The following is a 20,931-nucleotide window of genomic DNA, read 5'->3' as shown; positions in this document are numbered from 1 at the left end:
CAGCAGATGCAGTGTCATTATTTCATGGGGCATAAGCCTCCCTCAGACAAGGTGAAAGGGAACAAAAACCTACAATTCTAAGACTGAAGAAAAAGACATCTGAAAGATGCTGTCTTCCTCTTGGAACCTCACAGGAAGCATGGCCTTCAGTTAGGACCATTTCCATGCATGGGGGATATTCTCTACAGATTCAAAATGGAACATGCTTTACACACAGTTTACTATTCAATGCCTTGTAACAGGCAAAATGGGATATAGTTCATAACTCCTTGGATTTTGAGTATTTATTCCCTAGCTAAATTATTGCGTATAACAGGCATTGATGTCTGGAACTCAGCTGAATAACTCAAAATCGGGCCACTTTGGGATAAGAGATAATGTTTTTAAATAAAAAATTTGAATTTATTCATGTGAAATAACAATAATAAATAATAGGTAATGGATTTATACCAGTTAATTAGTTTATACTCATGACCTAAATAACCATCTTCCTAAAATTTTTCATAATCAGAAATTATAGTAAAATTGTTGCTATTCAGATTTCGGCCACCAGATGTCACTGTAGGAAAATAAAAGTAAAGGGCACAGATCCTAGCTTTAAAACCTAGGTTATAACTAAGTTTTTTTTTTTTTTAATTTAATTTAATTTAATTTTACAATACAATTCAGTTCTACATATCAGCCACGGATTCCCTTGTTCTCCCCCCTCTTGTCCCCCTCCCATTCCCACCTCCTCCAGGGCAAAGCCTCCCCCAAGGACTGAGATCAACCTGGTAGACTCAGTCCAGGCAGGTCCAGTCCACTCCTCCCAGGCCGAGCCTAGCGACCCTGCATAAGCCCCAGGTTTCAAACAGCCAACTCATGCAATGAGCACAGAACCCACTCCCACTGCCTGGATGCCTCCCAAACAGATCAAGCCACTCAACTGTCTCACCTATTCGGATATAACTAAGTTTTACGTACTGATTACTGTAGACAACAACTTTAAACTTCACTTTAACTGTCATTATATTTCATAAGAAATTTTATGTCAAAATTCATGTTAAAACAAATCTGTTGTTTTAGAACCCTGAAGAGATAGCCGGTAAGGTTTCAGTGCAGACACAGGTACACTCAAGACTGACTTAGTGAAGGAATTATACCTGGGCCTCTGACCATGCCTGCCAGTTTTCCAGAATTTTGGCATCCAACCTGGCCTCTTCAGGAGGTAAACATTCAAATGTTAGGAATTGGAACATTGTCTCAAGTGAAACAGAGTGCAAGATGGCTCGAATGTATAGGTCCAGAAGGACAGAGAGGAAAATTAAAACCGTATGTGGCTAACATAGCTATGAACCTGTGGGGTCAAGACCTGTTGCAACAATGGAATACTCAGATTAACATCCCTCCAACCTCAGAAACAAATCATAAACTAGCACATGTTTCTGAGAGAAATATTAGAAGATATTGTTCTAATGAGTGGTCACCAGCCATCCATATTATACAAGAACAGGGCACAACAACTGATGATCTTCCAAAGACACCAACAGCTCTACCTTTAAAATGGTTAACAGACAAGCCTGTATGGGTCCAGCAATGGCCTTTAACAACAGAGAGACTCCAGGCTTTAGAAATACTGGTAGAAGAACAATTAAATGCTCAACATATTGAAGAATTAACCAGCCCTTGGAATTCTCCTGTATTTGTTATTAAAAAGAAATCTGGTAAATGGAGAATGGTAACAGACCTTAGAGCAATTAACAAAGTAATTCAGCCAATGGGCTCTCTACAGTCTGGGATTCCTTTGCCTACTCTGTTACCAAAAGGATGACCTCTCATAGTTATTGATTTAAAAGACTGTTTCTTTTCAATACCCTTACAAGAAAAAGACAGAGAAAGATTTGCCTTCACAGTGCCTACTTATAATAATTCTCAACCAGTTAAAAGATTTCAATGGAGGGTCCTCCTACAGGGAATGTTGAATAGCCCAACTCTGTGCCAATATTTTGTACAACAGCCATTGGAAGTGATACGTAAAAAAATTTCCTAAATCTATAATTTATCATTATATGGATGATATTTTACTAGCTGACTCAAATGCAGATACTTTAGAAAGAATGTTTGAAGAAGTAAAGAAATTTTTGCCTTGCTGGGGATTACAAATTGCTCCTGAAAAGATACAAAGAGGAGATTCTATTAATTATTTAGGACATAAAATAGAACCACAAAAAATTAGACCCCAAAAGGTGCAAATTAGGGGAGATGATTATAGACTCTTAATGACTTTCAAAGATTATTTGGAGACATTTCTCATCTACAAACTATTGGGGTAAAAAAATGATGAACTGAATAATTTGTTCAAAACCATAGAAGGGGACAAAGATTTAAATAGTCCAAGAGAATTATCACCTGAAGCTGAGAAAGAATTGGCCTTGGTAGAAAAGAAAGTACATGAAGGGCACGTGGATCATATTGATCCAAAGCTGGATTGCATTTTGGTTATTTTACCTTCTAAGATATTATATTGGAATGGATATTTTTACCACATAAACCGAATAAAAAATTAAAAACTTATGTGGAAAAAAATCTCTGACTTGATTTGGAAAGGAAAATTGAGACTTCGTTAATTAGCAGGAATAGACCCAGCAGAAATTGTCATACCTTTAACTAAAGAGGACATTGAAAAATTAGGGACAGAAAGTGAACCTTAGCAAAGAGCTTGTAGTAATTTTTTTGGGAGAAATTAACAGCAAATATCCCAAAAGGGATAGAATTGATCTTATAAAGAGAGCTGATTGGATCTTGCCTCAAATTGTATGGGAAAAACCCCTATCTGGAGTTTGTACATTTTATACAGATGACAACAAACAAGGAAAGGCAGGTTACAAATCAGAAAATTTAAGTAAAGTGGTTCAAAGTCCTTATAATTCAGTTCAAAAATCAGAATTGTATGTTATTCTGTTGGTATTAATGGATTTTTCAGAACCTTTCAACATAGTAACTGACTCTCAGTATGCTGAAAGAGTGGTGTTACATATTGAGACTGCAGAATTTATCCCTGATGCTTCAAAATTAACTTCACTATTTATTCAATTACAAGATACAATCAGGAAAAGGAGTCATCCTTTATATATAACTCACATCCGATCCCATACTGGTCTGCCAGGCCCTCTAGCACAAGACAATGATGAGATTGATAAATTATTGATAGGAAATGTGCTGGAGGCCTCAGAATTTCATAAAAAATCATCATGTCAATAGTAAAGGTTTAAAAAAGGATTTTTCCATAACTTGGCAACAAGCCAAAGAAATAGTAAAGAAATGTCCTCTTAACTTCTACAATCAAATGCCATTACCAGCAGGATGTAACCCAAAGTGTACTAAGAGGAATGAAATCTGGCAGATGGACATGTTTCACTTTGCAGAATTTGGAAAATTGAAATATGTACACCATACCATCGATACTTATTCAGGATTTCAATGGGCAACTGCTTTGAGTTCTGAAAAAAACTGATTCTGTAATCACTCATTTGCTAGAAGTTATGGCCATCATGGGTATACCTGCACAAATTAAAACTGACAATGCTCCAGCATATGTCTCTGTTCAAATGAAACAGTTGTTTTCTTATTACAATATAAAATATATTACAGGCATACCACATAATCCTACAGGTCAAGCAGTTATAGAAAGATCAAACAGAACTCTAAAGGATATGCTAAATAAACAGAAAGGGATAACAAAAAACTCAGGAATAGACTACATAATGCTCTATTAACTTAGAATTTTCTCAACACCAATGAGAAAGGAACAACAGCTGCAGAGAGACACTGGATAATAGAAAAAAACTACAGAATTAAATCAGCCTATATACTTTAAGGTTGTGCTGACCTCAGAATAGAAACCAGGATATGTGTTACGCTGGGGACGAGGTTTTGCTTTTGTTTCTACAGGAGAAGATAAGCTGTGGGTACCATCAAAATTGATTTGAACAAGAGAGACCTCTTAATTAGAGGAGGTGATAGTTCATCAACCAGCATGAACACCTGATTTAAACTAACTTATACCAGAAACACATGCCTTTTTCATTTAATCAGATAATAACTTGCCAAAAAGGAACATCCCCAAAATTAGTCTTGGGGAAAGGTTTTTGTTTTTGTCTTTTAGGAGAATGAAGGCTAAGGAATCTGAACAACACTGGACAAATGAGACAACTGAAGAAAAAGGACAAATCATCTATCCCAGGAAACAGAGTAAAATGGCCTATTGGTATATCATCGATAAAATTTTATAAATCTTCCTAAATGTTTCTGCTCTTCTCTAAAGACATTTAACACTATTGGTCTTCTAATAGTCCCAGTTCAATTAAAATTTAAAGCTGACTTTGAAATTGGAGAATGGCTCTCTCCTTCTTTAAACTCAAGCATGTTGTTAAAAGGAAAATGCAAACTCCCTTTATTATGCCAGAAGAAAAGAGCCATCTTCTGCTATGGGACAGGAGAAAAAACAAATTAATTAAGGGACTATTCTATTACTAATCTCAACTCTTTGATTCTATTCTGATTCTATAAACTTTTCTTAAAGTATGAATTTTATATCAAAATTTACAAGATTAATATATATGTATATATACACACACACATATATATATATATATATATATATAGAGAGAGAGAGAGAGAGAGAGATACATTTTAAACTTTGCTAAGATATGAATGATCATATAGAGTACTAACTAATTCTAGAAAAAAGGCTTCAATTAGCTGCATATATATGTCTTTGTGTTCGAGTCTCTCATCAGTTTTCTGCAGGAAATCACGGCCAGGCCTAACATCAACTGAAGTCTCCAGGAAGAAGATGGGGCCCCACATCAACAACAATTCCACGTGGACAATAATAATATCACTAAGCTGACAAACATCATCTACAGATCAGCTTTAGACTGCAAAGTGCTCAGAGCAATAAACCCTGAACTTTGGCATTATACACAGACTGAATAACGAAGGATGTAGTTACCTTTCCTAGAAATTGACAATTAACCTAAAATTTTTCTTTCAGGATAAAGAAAACTTTGCCCATATCCAGCAGGAAGCAATTTTAAGAATACAACGCCCACATTCCCAAAGAGGTGTGGGGCGGGTGTTTTTTTGGTCTTTTAATGGGTTTTAGGTCTGGGATAATTTTCATTGTTTAGGGGGGTTGGTTACAAGTTGTTGTCAAGGGTTAGGAAAAAGGGCTAAGCAAAGGAGATTAGATTTAAGGTTCTTGTTTTGCTTTTTGTTTTTTTTTTTAAAAGAAGAAAAGAAAAAGAAAATTACTAGTTTTAAATACTTTACATTGGATTGGATTGTTTTATATTATATACAAATTATATATTGAAATTGATATTGTTAGAAAATGCTATATGTATATTTCTAATTGTACTTATACCATTCATTTAACAATGTAATGCAGTTTTCTGATCCTTGAATGTTATTATTACCAACTTTTAGGATATAAAATGAAAATTAGTAGTTAGACATTATAATAGAACTTGTAGTCATATTAGGTATGTTTTTAAAGATTGAGCAGATATATTTTAGATAGATCATCTTCAAACCCTTCAGAGATCTACAGAATATGGCATTTAAAATGTTTTAATAGCTTAGAAATTTTTTCTTTTTGTTATGACTATGAGACATGTCGGCTCCTGGCAGTACCAATCTACTTCAGAGAGAATATGGGCATTGAAGAAACTGCAATTGGAGTTAACTTTCATTGTGGCAAAAGTTAGCCATTGGACAACAAAGTATCCTCGAATCAACTGCTGACAACAGGACAAAATGGACAGACAGGACATGAAACAAAACTACTGATTCTTGCCAAAACAAGTGTGGTTATGGCTTTATCAAAAGGCATCTTCTGAGGCCAGAACAATAGGAAATAAAAATCACGTTTGCAACATGCTTAAGATTGTGAACTACCTACCAGTATTTCCAATAAAACATGCACGATTTATACTAAAGATAGATAAATTATAGGCATGCCTGGGATATATTTAGAGAAACTGAGATGCAGGGGGAGGGGCTTGGACCTGCCTCAGCTGAATGTACCAGGCTTTGCTGACTCCCCTTGGGAGGCCTTACTTTGTTGGAGGAGGGGGATGAGCTATGGGTTGGGAGGGGAAGGCTGGGGTGGGAGCAGGAGGAGGGAAGAGAGAGGGAATCTGTGGTTGGTATGTAAAATGAATAAAAAAATTCTTAATAAAGACAAAAAAAAAGAAAGAAAGAAAAAAGAAATCCCTGCTGCATTTTATGTCTGCCCAGTTAGTGGTTCAGACAGATGTTTAAAAACAAATACTTCAGTTAGCGTAAATCCTGACAGCATACTCAGTCTCTTCACCCTCGTTGAAATGTTGAATATATTGCTAGATATGTTCCAAGTATAATTTGTGCTATATTATATTTATATTTTAATAAGAAAAATGGTTTGTAGGTTAATAGCAAGTCATTATTTTATTGTCACCAATTCCATTAAAATGATCCAACATTCTAAACTTCAATAATTTTATTTTTTATGAGTTCTTTGACAATTTCATACAATGTATTTTAATCATTTTTATCCCCTCTCCCAACTGCTGTTGGGTCCAATCTATCCATCTATCCATTTTCCTATCCATCCAACTTTCAGTCTTCTTAAACAAACAAACAAAAGAAAAACCTCACAAAAACAAAACAAGAACTCATCAAGTAGAATTTGTGCTGCCCCTAAACCATCAGGTATGTGGCTGTCCACTGGATTGTGGTTGATCTGCATCCCTAAAGAAAACTGACCAGAGGCACCTATCAATTTCCAGTAGCAATTTAGCTATGAGCAGGACATGCAAATCACCACCTCCCTCTGTGCTGGGGTTTTGTCTGGCTTGGGTTTGCACAGCATTTACGCATGCTATCATAACCAATGAAAATTCATATGGTGATGTCTGCAAGAAAAACTTCTAATTCTAGAATTGTCTTCCCATCAAAGATGTTGGAGCAGTTGAAACCATGCTGTTTTTATTACAGATGCATTCAGCAGCCTGGCTCATTTCTGCTGGATGGTTATATTTTTCAGCCATCATGGGTATACCTTGCTGCATCACCTTACCATAGCATCTGCTTAACTGGAAGCATGGACAGTGCTCTTTTGTGCGCCATCATTCCTGAGATATAAATTTGGTATTATTTCCATTATAAACGTTGTTTTCATCCTAGTCTTCTGGATACTCTACTGTTACTTCTGAAGACAAAATCTGAGACGATCACCAAATGACATGCTCTTTGAATCTGTCCCTTTCTTATATCACTGTGACACAAACCTGGTAAGTATCTTCACTATTTTCATAACTCCTGCAGCTGAGTAATTACTAGTTGCTAAGAAAATGGCGTTTACACTGTAGTCATGGCTGACTTTGTGTCAACAACATATGTAATGATATACACACATCACACATGTCACAGTGTAGAGACACTGTAACACTGATAATATGGATGAGGAGGACTGCGGCCACACAAGGAAATACATTGAACTAGTAAGTGACTGAAATCTGTTATAACAGCCAGACAACTTGCACCATTTTTTCAGTGCTGTTACAAACGGCAATAACTAGTGTCTGATCACAGTGGCCACTACAGGCTTTGAAACAGCTGCATAGAACATTGTCTTAATTTAAATGTGCTTGAGTGTGTGTGTGTGTGTGTGTGTGTGTGTGTGTGTGTGTGTGTGTGTATGCATAGGTGTGTGTGTGTGTATGTATATGTGTGAGTCCACACATGCCATAGTGCATGCAGCTGTGGAGGTCAAAGGAAAACTGAGTTGGTTCTCTCCATCCACCTTTACATGGGTTCTGGAGATTAAACTAAGGCTTACAAAATGTGTTACCAATTGAGCCATCTTGAAGACCAAGATGAATAGATTCTGGTAGAGGAAAAGAGCTATAGAAAATAAGCAAAGAACAAATATTTATAATATGTGAGTTGGAGACGAGCAAAGTGAGGTGGAGGGTAGAACCCCAGGGCAGAAAAACTGCATGGGAATTCTCTCCAGGCCGTGCTTGTCCAGGAGGTGGCAGAGGGGTCTGAGAAGGGGCTGGAATCTGGGGTTTAGCAGGGAAGACTGGAGGCATTGAGGTGCATGTCCCGTCAAACAGAGTTCATCTCTAACCTGGACATGTCTCTATGACACCACCAAGCAGGAAGAAACGCTTTCAAGGCAACGTTAATAACATCTCCAGTGAGTTCTCTTAAGTAAGAAAGGCGCCTGGGACCAACAAAACCAGCGGATGAGTTAGGACTGAGGCCTGAAGGGACCGTGTTGGATTGAATTCAGTTCCACTGAGGTCACATGCATGTTTGAAAAACAAACAGCATGTTTATACATAAGTTAACAAAATAGCTGTAAAAGTAATTATTAATAAAGCACAGAGTTAGGGCTGGGGAAATTTCACAGGTCCATTTTGAAATGTGCTTGGGATATTTTGAAAAACTACATTTTGAAATATGCTTGGAAGGATACTGTAAGAACAGACTAATAAACTAAACATTAAGATGATTAAATAATTGTGTGGAAAAGTAAATGGTAATCCTTACATCTGAAGGGAATATGAAAACTTGTGCAAAATGTCATTTTATGATGAAGAGCTTATATTTTAAAATTGTAAAAAGAAAAAAAAAAAACAAAAAAACATGCCCGAGTCCTTGGTTTTCAAGTTGTGCTATATTCATCCAAAATGTCAAAATGATTTTTTGTCCCTTAGGAATTTGCTGAAATAGGGTTATTATTTATTTAATAGTTAAAAAAAAGTCCATGAGTTCTACTAATAAATACCTGTAGTAGCCATTTATATTTTAAATTCATTTGAATTTTATTCCATTAAATAATTAAGAAGAAACACACTACTTTAAAGAAGCAAATAATTTTGCCAATTTCTTTCTCAGGCTAGCTCCAGCCACTTTTTCTTACTCTCAAAATTAAGGGAATAAACATCATTTGAAAGAGCTTAACCAGTATGTGATGAAATACATGGTCTTCTCTTAGTTTGCCAAGGCTTCCAGTGAGTCAATAACAGCCTTATTTTTAACAATATTTCAGTTCAGAATAAAACTACCTCACCTTCAGTATCATGGTGCTCTGTAAAAACTGCACACATAACTAATCTCCACGTTCCAAAAGCTTGCTGTACCATATCATTAATGGAAAGTCCTTACCTGGCTTGTCAACGCCTCCTAATAAACTTATAAATTAATTATGTTATCCTCTCCCATCCTTGAAGATTAGATAACCTTCATCAGTTTTGCTTGTTCCATTATACCAAATAAGTCCTTTTTCAAAGTATTTCTTCACAGTGTATACTTTCTTTACGGTCTTTAAAAAAGATCACTTTAAAAAACACCCATCTTTACATGAAAAATACAAGGGTAAGGGGGAAGAACTTTGTTTCTTTTAGTGACCTTGGTTCTTCATCCACCCCAATTTAAAACTCCCCCCTTCTAAATTGGATGCCAAGTATCTCCTACTCGTGATTAAACACTGTGGACAGCTGGTGGCGCTGTTTCAGGATGCTATGGAATCTTTGGAGAGTGGGGTTTTGTTAGAGGAACTGGGTCTTTGGTGTCTAACCAGGAGTGGAGTCTTTCTTTCTGTTTCCTCCTCTGAAGGACAAGAAAGAAGAAGAAGAGGAGGAGGAGGAGGAGGAGGAGGAGGAGGAGGAGGAGGAGGAGGAGGAAGAGGAAGAGGAAGAGGAAGAGGAAGAGGAAGAAGAAGAAGAAGAAGAAGAAGAAGAAGAAGAAGAAGAAGAAGAAGAAGAAGAAGCAGCTGCCACAGTTACTGTTGCCAAAGACTGAAAAGCAGCTCCACACCTCATGCCTTCTGGCCATGATAGACTACGTATCTCCTCAGTGAGCTTGAATAAGTACTTCTACCTGACAATGTTTCTTGTTGGGTACTTGGTCAAGACATGAGAAAAGTAACTTCATATACCAAGCCAAAATGATTATGGAGTAAAAGGAACCAAATTTTAAGGGTATGAGTTACCAAGATCTTAGACTCTAAAACCGTGACTGGCATGAATTACAACATGATTTAGAAGCCCCAGAGAGATGCTAAGTGCCTGTCCTTAATAAGCATGGATGTCCTGACATCCTCTTCCACAGTGGTTGGCATCTCCTTCTTGTACACACAATTACCAGTGATGCTATCATAACCATTGGGTGGGGATTGCTTAGAGTACTTTCTAGATGTGAGTCTGAGAAAGAGTTTAAGATTCTGCATCTCTAACCACGCCCAACAGAGCTGCTGGGCCACAGGCTCCAATTAAGGAGCAGGGGAATAAAAGACAATCTGCTTGCTCCTTGACATAAATGGGCTGTGGGGCAGCATAAACTTCTGCTGAATCTAGATGGATGGGTATTTTATCAGATGTGAAATGAAATTACTCACTGAAATTTCATTGCTCACAAACCTCTCTTGGCAGGCCATGCATCTTTTATTTTATTGAGCTGTGAGCTCAAGTACTGTTTTGAAAAGTGTTTTGAATTTTGCAAGGAGATGTCACTTTTAACTTCAAATTACAAAAAAAAATTACAAATTATCCTATGCCAAATAGAATCTAAAAACCAACAAGACAAGAAGATCATGACCCTTCCTAGAACACACAAGAAGTATTTCCAAAGGAAAACTAGGTCACAAAGATCATAGAAGTGAAACTTGCCTAGACAGTACAACTCCTGCCCCACTCCTGAGATGTCAGCTGATCTCAGATGGTCAAGCCCTGGTCTTAGAATCTAAAGGGTCTGAAGTTGTAGCCTACTTGTAAGCTTACAAATTAGCTTCCTGCAGTTTCATAGATAGGAGGCAGAGATAATGCTCAGGGTCAGAAACAAAGTCAGTTGATTACTCACAGCAGTGGCAGGAGCCAGAGAAACATCTTTGCACAGGAGAGTCCAACACCAATTACCCGGGGTGGCAGCAGGAGAACCAGGGCCACTATGCAGGAAGTGAGATTCGCTTCAGGGCAGAAGCTCCAGGAAGACAAGTCACTGCCCTGTCGTTAGAGCTGCCAATCACCTGCCTAACCACTCCTCCACTATCTTAATTCCTTTGCCATGGAAACCTCTAGCATCACTACCCTGGAATATACACAGTTTTGAGAAAATTGCTCTTCAGGCATAGACTTGAAGAAGCATACCAGCATCAGACATACCAATTACCCACCTGTCACTGGTAAAGAAGTAGAGGAGTATCAAAAGACGGTAATAACAATAGGAATAATAACTATAATAATGACTAAAACATCTAAACACATGTGCCATTTCTTTTTGTACTCATGATGCAGAGACGTTAAATGTGATTGTGTCCACTTTAAGAAGAGGAAACTGCCCCAGGTAAGCCTTGGGCAACTTGTCCACGGTCACATAATTAGTAGTTTCCCAGGTTTTACCTAGTCTCCCTAAAATTCCAAAAGTCCAATTAAGAGAGAGAACTGTCTGAGGGGAGGGAGCAGAAAGCCACTAACCCAGGTCTGGACCCAGCTGCATGCCAGCACCACTGTGATGTGCTCAGGATTCTTACATCCTGTTGCTCCTCTTTCAACAATGACCAAAAGTACTGTCTCCTTGATTCTGCAACTATGAAAAATAAATACCACTGCAATCCTTGGAATATCATATTTGTCCACTGTTATGACTTATTTAGAAAGGCAATCACAGACCTATCTCAGGTAGAGGTCTCTGCACAGGGAAACAGAGGGCCAGGCAAATATCACACCAGGTTGCTCAGTCTTCTGTCAGAGATCAGGCCTCAGTTTCCGTTTCCTGAGACTGAGAGCAAGCAGTTTCTGAAACAGCCATGAACAAAGGGCCCCTCTGACAACAGACAAGGGAGATAAGACACACCAAGCCTGGGCCACTGAGCCAGCCCCCACAGTCAGTGTGTCCTAGGCCAGTCAGCCTCCACAGCAGCTCAAGGACAAAGCCTGGGACTTGTCCAGGCTTACCCCAAAATGGAACAGCTGTAGCCCTGACCAGCCCCTGACTAGCCCTGGCCAATTAGAATGAACTGATATTACTGCCACTTGCTTAAGCCAGTCATATCTAAAGTGACTTAACTGCTCTAGGAACCCTCCTTGGCTATGCTTAAAGGGGGCCCGTGGGCTCCTCTCACTGCCTTCAACATTTGTCTGTGTGTAGGATGGAATAAACAATGCTCTTGCTGATTGTATACGTGGATGGTGGCCTTTTGCGGGACTTCTCGAGAACCCTAACAGAAACCATGTTTGTCATGGAATCAAACACAAGGGGAAGTTTCCTACTGGAACAGGGCTTTCCTTCTCTTCTCAGCAGGGCTTGTAGGTGCTCAGCATTCCTAATGCTGCACCAGCATTTATACAGACTGTTATTGCTAGAAATGTTTAGTGATTACAACCTGGGCAAGGGACAGAACTTATTTTTCTAAAAGAAAAAGATAAAAAATATCTCTCTGACAAGGATTCATCTTTCGATTATTTTAAAAATATGCATTTTATTATTTTTATTTATGAGTGTGTCTGTGTGAATATGTGTGGATGCCCACTGAGGCCAGAAAAGGCTCCAGCTGTCTGTAGCTTTAGTAACAGGAGGCTTCGAGCTGTCATGGGCGCTGGAAGCTGAACTCCAGTCCTATACAAGGGAAGCAAACACTCTTAACCTCTGAGCCTCCTCTTACAGCCTTTATGTTTGTGTGTGTGTTTTCTTTTATAGTGAGAAATCAAAGGCAGAATTTTATAAAGACCATAAATTATAAAAGCTTCTGGGAAGAAAAATGATTCAAGGTCCCTAACAAAATCCTAACATTCTGCTCCAGCTCATATGTTAGGAAGCATGTGGTTGGCTGCACTGAAGCCAGGACAATCCTTGGTTGCTAACTTTGAACACGTCACCCACAATCAACACACATTTTCCTTTCATCCTCTACTGGTTATGCAGAATTGGCTCTAAAGCATCAGACTCCCTCGCATTCATAAACAAATTTAGCTCCCTGTGTCAACACTGGAAGTTCTGCCTGTAAACCAGTGCACGCTGGGATTGAATTGCTGCTCCTATCATCCACCACTACTCCTATCAAAGCGCATAACTAGATTAATGGGGAAACTGCTGCATTGTGCTGCGTTTATACTTTGCCTAGCAGCAGGTTTCCTTTTTTGCAACAAAGAGCAGCCTACAGACAGCAGAGCACACTTAACAATGAAGTGGCCTCAGTTCTTATACCTCACACATGACTCAGGAATAAAAATGACCTTTAATGAACACAGAAAAGAGATACAGACATAAACATAAAACCGAGAGGCAGCCTGAGCTTTCTGACAAGGGGTTCCAGGCAACCGTGAGAAAGCACTAATGGAGTTTGCGTGTTAAGTCTCTGAGGGACGGAGAACATTCTTAGGAACATGTATCTTTGGATACCTGAAGGCTGTGGGGGGAAGTGGCCATAACAATCCCTGAGAACCTCTATCGGGGCACCTCATGTCTTGTTGTCATGCGAAGATGCAGCTACATGAACTGTAAGTCATATTGTTGAGTTTCAGGTAATTTCAGAGAGGAAAAACTCAGGCACATATGTGCACATGTACTTACATAATAATTTTTTTCTTTTTAACATAAATGTTTGTATCTTATTTTGTAATTTATTTTAGTGTTCCCTTGGGCCAGCCCACTGCAGAATAAGTCCAAGGTAAGAAACCCAGAAAATTTTCCTGGACTGATTCTCCTTTCCTACTGTGGTCAACATGTCCTAAGAACAAAGGTTTTAGTTTTGAGAATCAGAAGTATGAAGATGTTACAGAGCCACGGTGTCTATCCAAACATCAGGGTAGGATAGACAAGGAGGTGGGTGTGTGATGCCCTTGAAGACACTGTGCTCTGGGCTGCCCATATCTGTTTGTGTAGATATAAGCTAGTCCCTTCAATTAGAGTGTAGTGGCTGCTCCGATCCCAGAGACAACAAAAGATGACATTTGCTCTCTTTATCATCTAATCCCATCTCCTCTCATTGCTCTAGGCAACAAAAATGTCAAATCTCAATATACACCACCTGCAGAAGCACAGTCTGTGCCAGGAAAACAACAACAAAAGAATATTCAACAAAGAAGAGCAGCTCTGTTGAATATGAAGCAGCAGAAGCCAGGAGTACACACAGGGAATGGATTTTGAGAGACCTTGAGGCAAAATGCACTTCATTTTAATTTGATATAGAGAAACAGATATCTCCTGGGAAAGAAAATACATGTCTTTCTGTAGAGGAGCAAGCAGCTTAGGTGGCTGGCCCTGAAAGGAGAAATACTGGAAGACCGCCCCCTCTTGGCAGAGCTGAAGAAGCAGCTCAGGATAGCTAAGGGACAACGAAGGAATTGTGTACAACCATGCCTCACCTCCACATTTGCTAGAGACAGTTCATGCCCAGGTGACCTACTAGATATTGCATGAATAAAATGATTTCCATTGGAAGCGACCAGCTCTGTCTATGGAAATAACAATGGTTATAAAATGGGCTGATGAATTAGCCAACAAACAGGAGAGGAAAAGTGGATATACTTAGCATGAAGAGTGCAGGATTTTTTGCCCCTGTTTTGATATAGCTACTGCACTGGTAAATGACCAGTTCACTAGCCCTATCAAGATCAAAGTCCCTGACACAATAATACCTTTCAAGGAAACCAGTTGCAACTTGATATAAGAAATTGTTATATGTTGCCTCTTTAGGAAAGGAGTGAAATTTTGCTTCTCTTATTATTGACATGAATCCAATCCCAGGTTCTTCAACATAGTGCCTCATTAAGTATTATTAACCTTCAGAGTTCACATGCTGCTTGGCTTACCATGGGACTCAAATAAAGCAAACCAATTTATCAAAGGAAGTCCAACAATAGGCACATGTCCAAAGAATTTACAGGGCCTAATTTACGCTACATCCCTAGACACTATTCACCTTTAACTATGCAGTTAAGGCTCCAGCATGAAGATGATAATCTGCTTGGAGATGCTGTTCTATGCACATGTCACAGTTCTATCAGCTCATGAAAAACCATTCTTGAATTTTCAGCCACTTTTAGGGCCAGTTGGCTTCATGCTGGTAGCTTGAAATTTGCCATGGCATATTTACATGATGAAAAATCAACAAGGCCTACAAATCAAGTCTTCACACTAACCTCTTGTTTCTGCATTCAAGAAATAGAATGCATAGAAGTTAGAACCAAAGAGGGGGGGGGGCTATCTCCAGTCACTAACTAAGAGAGCCTCACTTAGGCATGTTTACACTGTCTCTGTAGAGTGTGGAGGTATGTTCTGCTTTTCGTGGGAATGTGGAGGAAACAGGTTATTCTTACAAGGATCATTGAGAGTTTTACTAAACCTGTATCTACATTTGCTGTCTGGTACTTTCAGTCCTAATTCCAAAGAATCAATATTTTTAAGTAAATTGTCATTAAAGTTGCCACAATATAATAGGGACAGGGAGGACTGTGCATGGAATTAGGGAATTTGTTCAACACTTTCACCTTTTGTAATATCTATGAATAGACCATCATAGACCACTATTTGAATAGAAATAAAAACCATGTATTCAAAAGCCTCTGGTTAAAGTGTTCAGGGCATCCCACCAACTGAGGGGGATAGTCACCTGAAGAATTTAGCTTCATTCTCCCCAGTGACTTTAGAGGCAGATCCAGTCTCCCAGGTTCAATACACCACAGTGCCACCAAAGCACATTCCTCCTTTAGCCACATCTCTATAAATAAAACCACTTCAAATATGAAATTACATGCACCAGAAATGACCGAGAGCTTCATTGCCTAAATTACATAGATTAAAATGAGACATGGCACATCTTGTTCCATTTGCATCAAGTCCTGTACTTTCTAGCTATAAGAAGGTCTAAGATGGTTCCAAACTCACTCAGTTGCCTCTTTTCTTCTGTTAGGAAAAACACAATGCAATTATGTCAGTTGTTCAGTCAACAAGCCTAATCAGCAACAAGCAATTAACTGTTCAATCATGTTGCAAGGTGCTACACCATAAGATGTCCTGAAGGGACCTGTGAGTGAAGGGCTCACATTACCTATATAGGCTCCGTTGAGTGAAGGAGAGCAATGCTTTTCATTCATTAGTCATGATTTCAACAGTGGTAAATGCTAAGGATCTCAGAAAGGATAGTGCAGAACAGGCTCAGTAAGGCAGCTTGTAACATTCCTATAACATCTCAGGACACCTAAGATCAAACCCCAGTATCTAATGTCATGAGGAGACAGGCAGGTGGAATTCAGAAAGAAACAGCCATCCATACTTACTGAAGCTACATTCACGAAATCATCGTCCGAGAGGGTTTCTAACATTTCGGAGACAGATGTTCGGATGAGTTTCAGAGTCAATCCGCTCACACTTCCACTCCTATGAACAGACAAATGGGTCCATGTGTTACTCACTGGTTATCTAACAAACAGCATCATAAAGAAAGAAAATGGTCTCATTCCATCTTTAAAAAGTGGTCAACTTTGAAATCATACATATACAATTAACACAGAGACTGAGCAGGTTGTATTTATATATTTATGTATTATGTATTTATATACTTATACACTGAGAACACACAAACACACACACACACACACACACACCTCCACAATTAAGGATAGAGGCCATGCATTTGAGAGAGAGCAAGCAGTACAGGTTAAGAGAGAAGAAAGAGAAGGGAGAAATGATGTAATTATATTTTAATTAAAAATAGAAAAAAGGAATAGAAGAAAATAACAGAGCTACACAGCTTTGGTGAGGTTTGTGGCCAAATGCCTTGCTCCACAGACCAAAGAACAATTTCTCCAGGATTTCTTCATATCTCTTGTCTCTATACCTCACCTAAGGTAGGGCTCATCTCTAGGTAACTAACCCCCACTTCTACATCCCAGGGGCATACAGATTCTCATATGGCTTTAACTCAAAACAATATAAAAAATTAATTAAACCACAAATATCATCCCTTATAGAAATTGTTCTCATAAACTGTGTCCCTTGAAATGTCCTAGTAATAAAAGTTAACACAATTATCTATCTTGATCCAAATCTCTTCTAGTCAAAAAATTGTTTATGGCTAAGTACCAACTAAGTCACATTTTCTTTGTCTTTCTTCTTTTTGTGTGTGTGTGCATATGTGTGTGTATGTTTCGGTGGGTATGTGTGATGTGTATGTGTGTGTGTCTATGTGTGTGTGTGTCTATGTGTGTGTGTGTATGTGTGTGTGTGTGTTTCTGTGTATTCACAAACAGACATGTGGAGTTCAGAGGTTGATGTTAGGTATCTTCCTCTGCTACTCTCCACCGTGTTCTTTTTTATTTTTATTTTATAATTTAATTTTACATATCAGCCACGGATTCCCTTGTTCTCCCCCTCTGTCGCGGCGCCCCCCCCCCCCGCCCCCTGCCTTCCCCCCAGCCCATCCCCCATTCCCATCTCCTCCAGGGCAAAGATTCCCCTGAGGATTGAGTTCAACCTGGTAGATTCAGTCCAGGCAGGTCCAGTCCCCTCCTCCCAGACTGAGCCAAGCGTCCATGCATAAGCCCCAGGTTTCAAACAGCCAACTCATGCACTAAGGACAGGACCTGGTCCCACTGCCTGGATGTCTCCCAAACAGATCAAGCTAATCAACTGTCTCACTTATCCAGAGGGCCTGGTCCAGTTGGAGGCTCCTCAGCTATTGGTTAATAGTTCATGTGTTTCCATTCGTTTGGCTAATTGTCCCTGTGCTTTATCCAATCTTGGTCTCAACAATTCTTGCTCACATAAACGCTCCTCTTTCTTGCCAATTGGACTCCTGGAGCTCCACCTGGGGTCTGGCCATGGATCTCTGCATCCGGTTCCCTTAGTCATTGGATGAGGTTTTTAGCATGACAATTAGGGTGTTTGGCCATCCTATCACCAGAGTAGGTCAGTTCAGGCTGTCTCTAGACCATTGCCAGCAGTCTATTGTGGGGTTATCTTTGTGGATTTCTGTGGACCTCTCTAGCACTTTGCTTCTTCCTATTCTCACGTGGTCTTCATTTATCATGGTCTTTTATTCCTTGTTCTCCCTCTCTGTTCTTGATCCAGCTGGGATCTCCTGCTCCCCTAAGCTCTCTTTCTCTCCACCCTTGCCCTTCATTACCCCCATTCATGTCCATATTGTTCATGTAGATCTCATCCATTTCTCTGTCGTTGGGCGATCCCTGTGTCTTTCTTAGGGTCCTGTTTTCTAGGTAGCCTCCCTGGAGTTGTAAGTAGCAGTCTAGTCACTTTTGTTTTACATCTAGTATCCTCCTATGAGTGAGTACTCTCACGGTGATCCTGGGGCAAACCGATCCTTTGAATAGTCTAGTCAGCAAGCCCCAGGGATCTTCTCTCCCCCATCCATAGTTGACATCACAGGCACAAACCACTATCCCACCATTGTTTAATTTTTTTCATGTAGATGCCAGAGATAAGAACTCAGCTCTTCATATTGTGCAACAAGCACTTTATTGACTGAGCAAATCCCCAACCCCATGTTAATGTCTTAATATGGCTGTGTCTGCATATACAATCATCATATTGATTTTTCCCCAATCTATCATACATGGCTAACTTCCCACAAACTACTTTTACCTATAAAACATCTCGTGCACTATAATAGTCAAGTACTCACACGTCCACCAGAATGAGCATGTCCTTGGGCGAGGCAGCTCCCTGGATGTACCTGAAACAGAACCACAGAAATGTTTCCTTCCCTCTCTGCCTAACACTGATATTTGTTGTATTATTATTCATAGATCTCTGAACTAGGATATGATTAAAGCAAAAAAAAAAAAAAAAAAAGGATTTATGATCACTTTAGAGATGCTAAAGTATGGCTTTAAAGCTACTTTCCAGGTATTTATAAGAAAAGATATAGATGAAATTTAATGTAAGCAGTAAATAAAATTAATTTCTAAAAGGATTTTTTGTGACCTTTTCACTGTAGTGGATAAACAACTGTGATATTTTAAAATAAACACAAAGAGATAGGTGGTGTATAAACTTTAAGAAAAAGCAACTTAAACAAAAGGAAAACCAGCAGGCCAGTTAAATAACTGAACTCAGGCACTGGATAATGTTATTACTAAGAGGTCAAAGCAGAAACTCTCAAACCTTTACAGAATCTAAGAAAAACTTGGAGAAGCAGTTCAAATGTTAATTCTAAAATCCAACCACATCTTACAGAGAAAGACTCCCTGAATTTGAAAGATACTTTAGGGAAGACTTAGGTAGGACACTATCTCATGTGGAAAAATAAATTTGAGAGCAGCTGATTAGTGAGTGAGTGAGAGAGAGAGAGAGAGAGAGAGAGAGAGAGAGAGAGAGAGAGAGAGAGAGAGAGAGAGAAACAGACAGACAGATAGACATATACTGTTTGGCCAGAGATTGAAGGGGAACAGATAATGAAGGCGACCAGGAGTCTGCCTTCCCCAGCAGGAAGCCTGCATCAAGACTCAACTTTCCCTGACAGAAAACAGGCCAATTCATTCTCAACAGTCTAGAGCACAGCTGCTACCTGCTTGGGATTAGTGGGGAGCTGCGCAGTGCACTGCGACCCACTGCGACCCACTGTGACCCACTGCGACCCACTCTGCTCTGTGCGGATCAATAGCAGAGCTCTTCTGTTTGCCAGGGGAGACAACCCAGCTCCTGCCAAGCCTCTTAACACTCCTGGTTAGCATCTGTCCCACTGTGCTTCTCAGGGGGAAGATGAAAAGATTAGGACAGTGTCTGCTTTGGATGATTGACACATTGCTCATACATTTCCCAGAAGATGACCATTTCTTAAATACAAACTATATTATTTGTTTCCATTAGATAACAAACTGTAGGACTATTACTAATAATAGTAATATTGGTAACTATTGCTCAAGGTTGTATTCATGTAAACTGCTAGTTGATACTAAACACGACACTTAAAACCCATTAATACACGTTTTTCAGTTAACCAACATACTGCATAGAATTTGTGTGAACATAGCAGGAAGTTAGAAACAATGCAAAAATCCAATAATAGGGATTTTCTTAATTGAATGAGCATATAACCTTCATTAAAATGACATTAAGTATTTATTTTCATCAAAATGTACTCAAAAATTAATATAAAATGTACAAGGCACCCTGCTGTATATATGAACTCATTAAAAATAGTATATTTACTATTCAAATGTAAAATTTAAACATTCTAAATGCAATCAATAGTTAAAAGGCATGAACATTCAGAGTTGTTTTTTAGTATGTCCAAACATATTGCTGACATTTTCTTGCATTTTGTAGGATGATGAATTATTTTAGTAGTGCCAAACAAATAAAACTCCTTTGTGGGGAAATCAATCTCAACTATATGGATATACTTAGGCAGCACTCTTAGCTTGGGGGCCAGTCTCATTAGTTCAATGCCAGAAGCAAATTGGCTCTGACTCTATGTCATCTCTCTACAAGGGCTCTACCCCAACCAAAGTAAGAGTCCTTCTCCAGAAATCTCCACCAGCTAAAAGAGACTGCAAGCTGAAACTGAACATAAGACTCAAAGTAATCCATTTGAAAACAAAGTCTGAAAAACCATTTAAACAGTGCTCACCATCACTCCCTATCCAAACTCATCATTTTCATGTTATTAATCTGTTTATATTTTGAAAATATCATAGCATTGTATGTAAAGAGACAAGACCCATCCTAGTAAGGGGAAGTTTGCCATCAACATGTAACCAATGATAGAACCCTCTTCCATTGATCATGTCTTCAGAGAGTCAAAATTTCATACCATGGTCTTCTGCGTACATCATACAGATCAATCTTGTTTGGAGTTCTACTATTATCCACCCAGGGAGAAGCTGAAAAACAAAACATATTAGAGATACCACGTCAAAGTTCTAACATGACTGGGCT

The 20,931-nt window shown here is 39.0% G+C and overlaps 1 protein-coding gene across 4 annotated transcripts in view; it reads right to left on the bottom strand.

Moving 5' to 3' along the window:
- Cacna2d1 (calcium voltage-gated channel auxiliary subunit alpha2delta 1) overlaps positions 1 to 20,931 on the bottom strand; it is a 432,593-nt gene that overhangs the window by 85,792 nt on the left and 325,870 nt on the right. For all 4 annotated transcript variants that reach the window (XM_037203556.1, XM_028862005.2, XM_028862012.2 and 1 more), the window contains exons 8-10: positions 20,807 to 20,876; positions 18,674 to 18,724; positions 16,311 to 16,410 (exon numbers count right to left, since the gene is read on the bottom strand). In XM_037203556.1, the coding sequence (XP_037059451.1) occupies positions 16,311 to 16,410; positions 18,674 to 18,724; positions 20,807 to 20,876 (221 nt within the window). The remainder of the gene's footprint in view (positions 1 to 16,310; positions 16,411 to 18,673; positions 18,725 to 20,806; positions 20,877 to 20,931) is intronic.

The sequence above is a fragment of the Peromyscus leucopus genome, chromosome 3 (genome assembly GCF_004664715.2).
Source record: "Peromyscus leucopus breed LL Stock chromosome 3, UCI_PerLeu_2.1, whole genome shotgun sequence".
Lineage (NCBI taxonomy): Eukaryota > Metazoa > Chordata > Mammalia > Rodentia > Cricetidae > Peromyscus > Peromyscus leucopus.
This window is presented reverse-complemented; position numbering and strand designations above follow the sequence as displayed.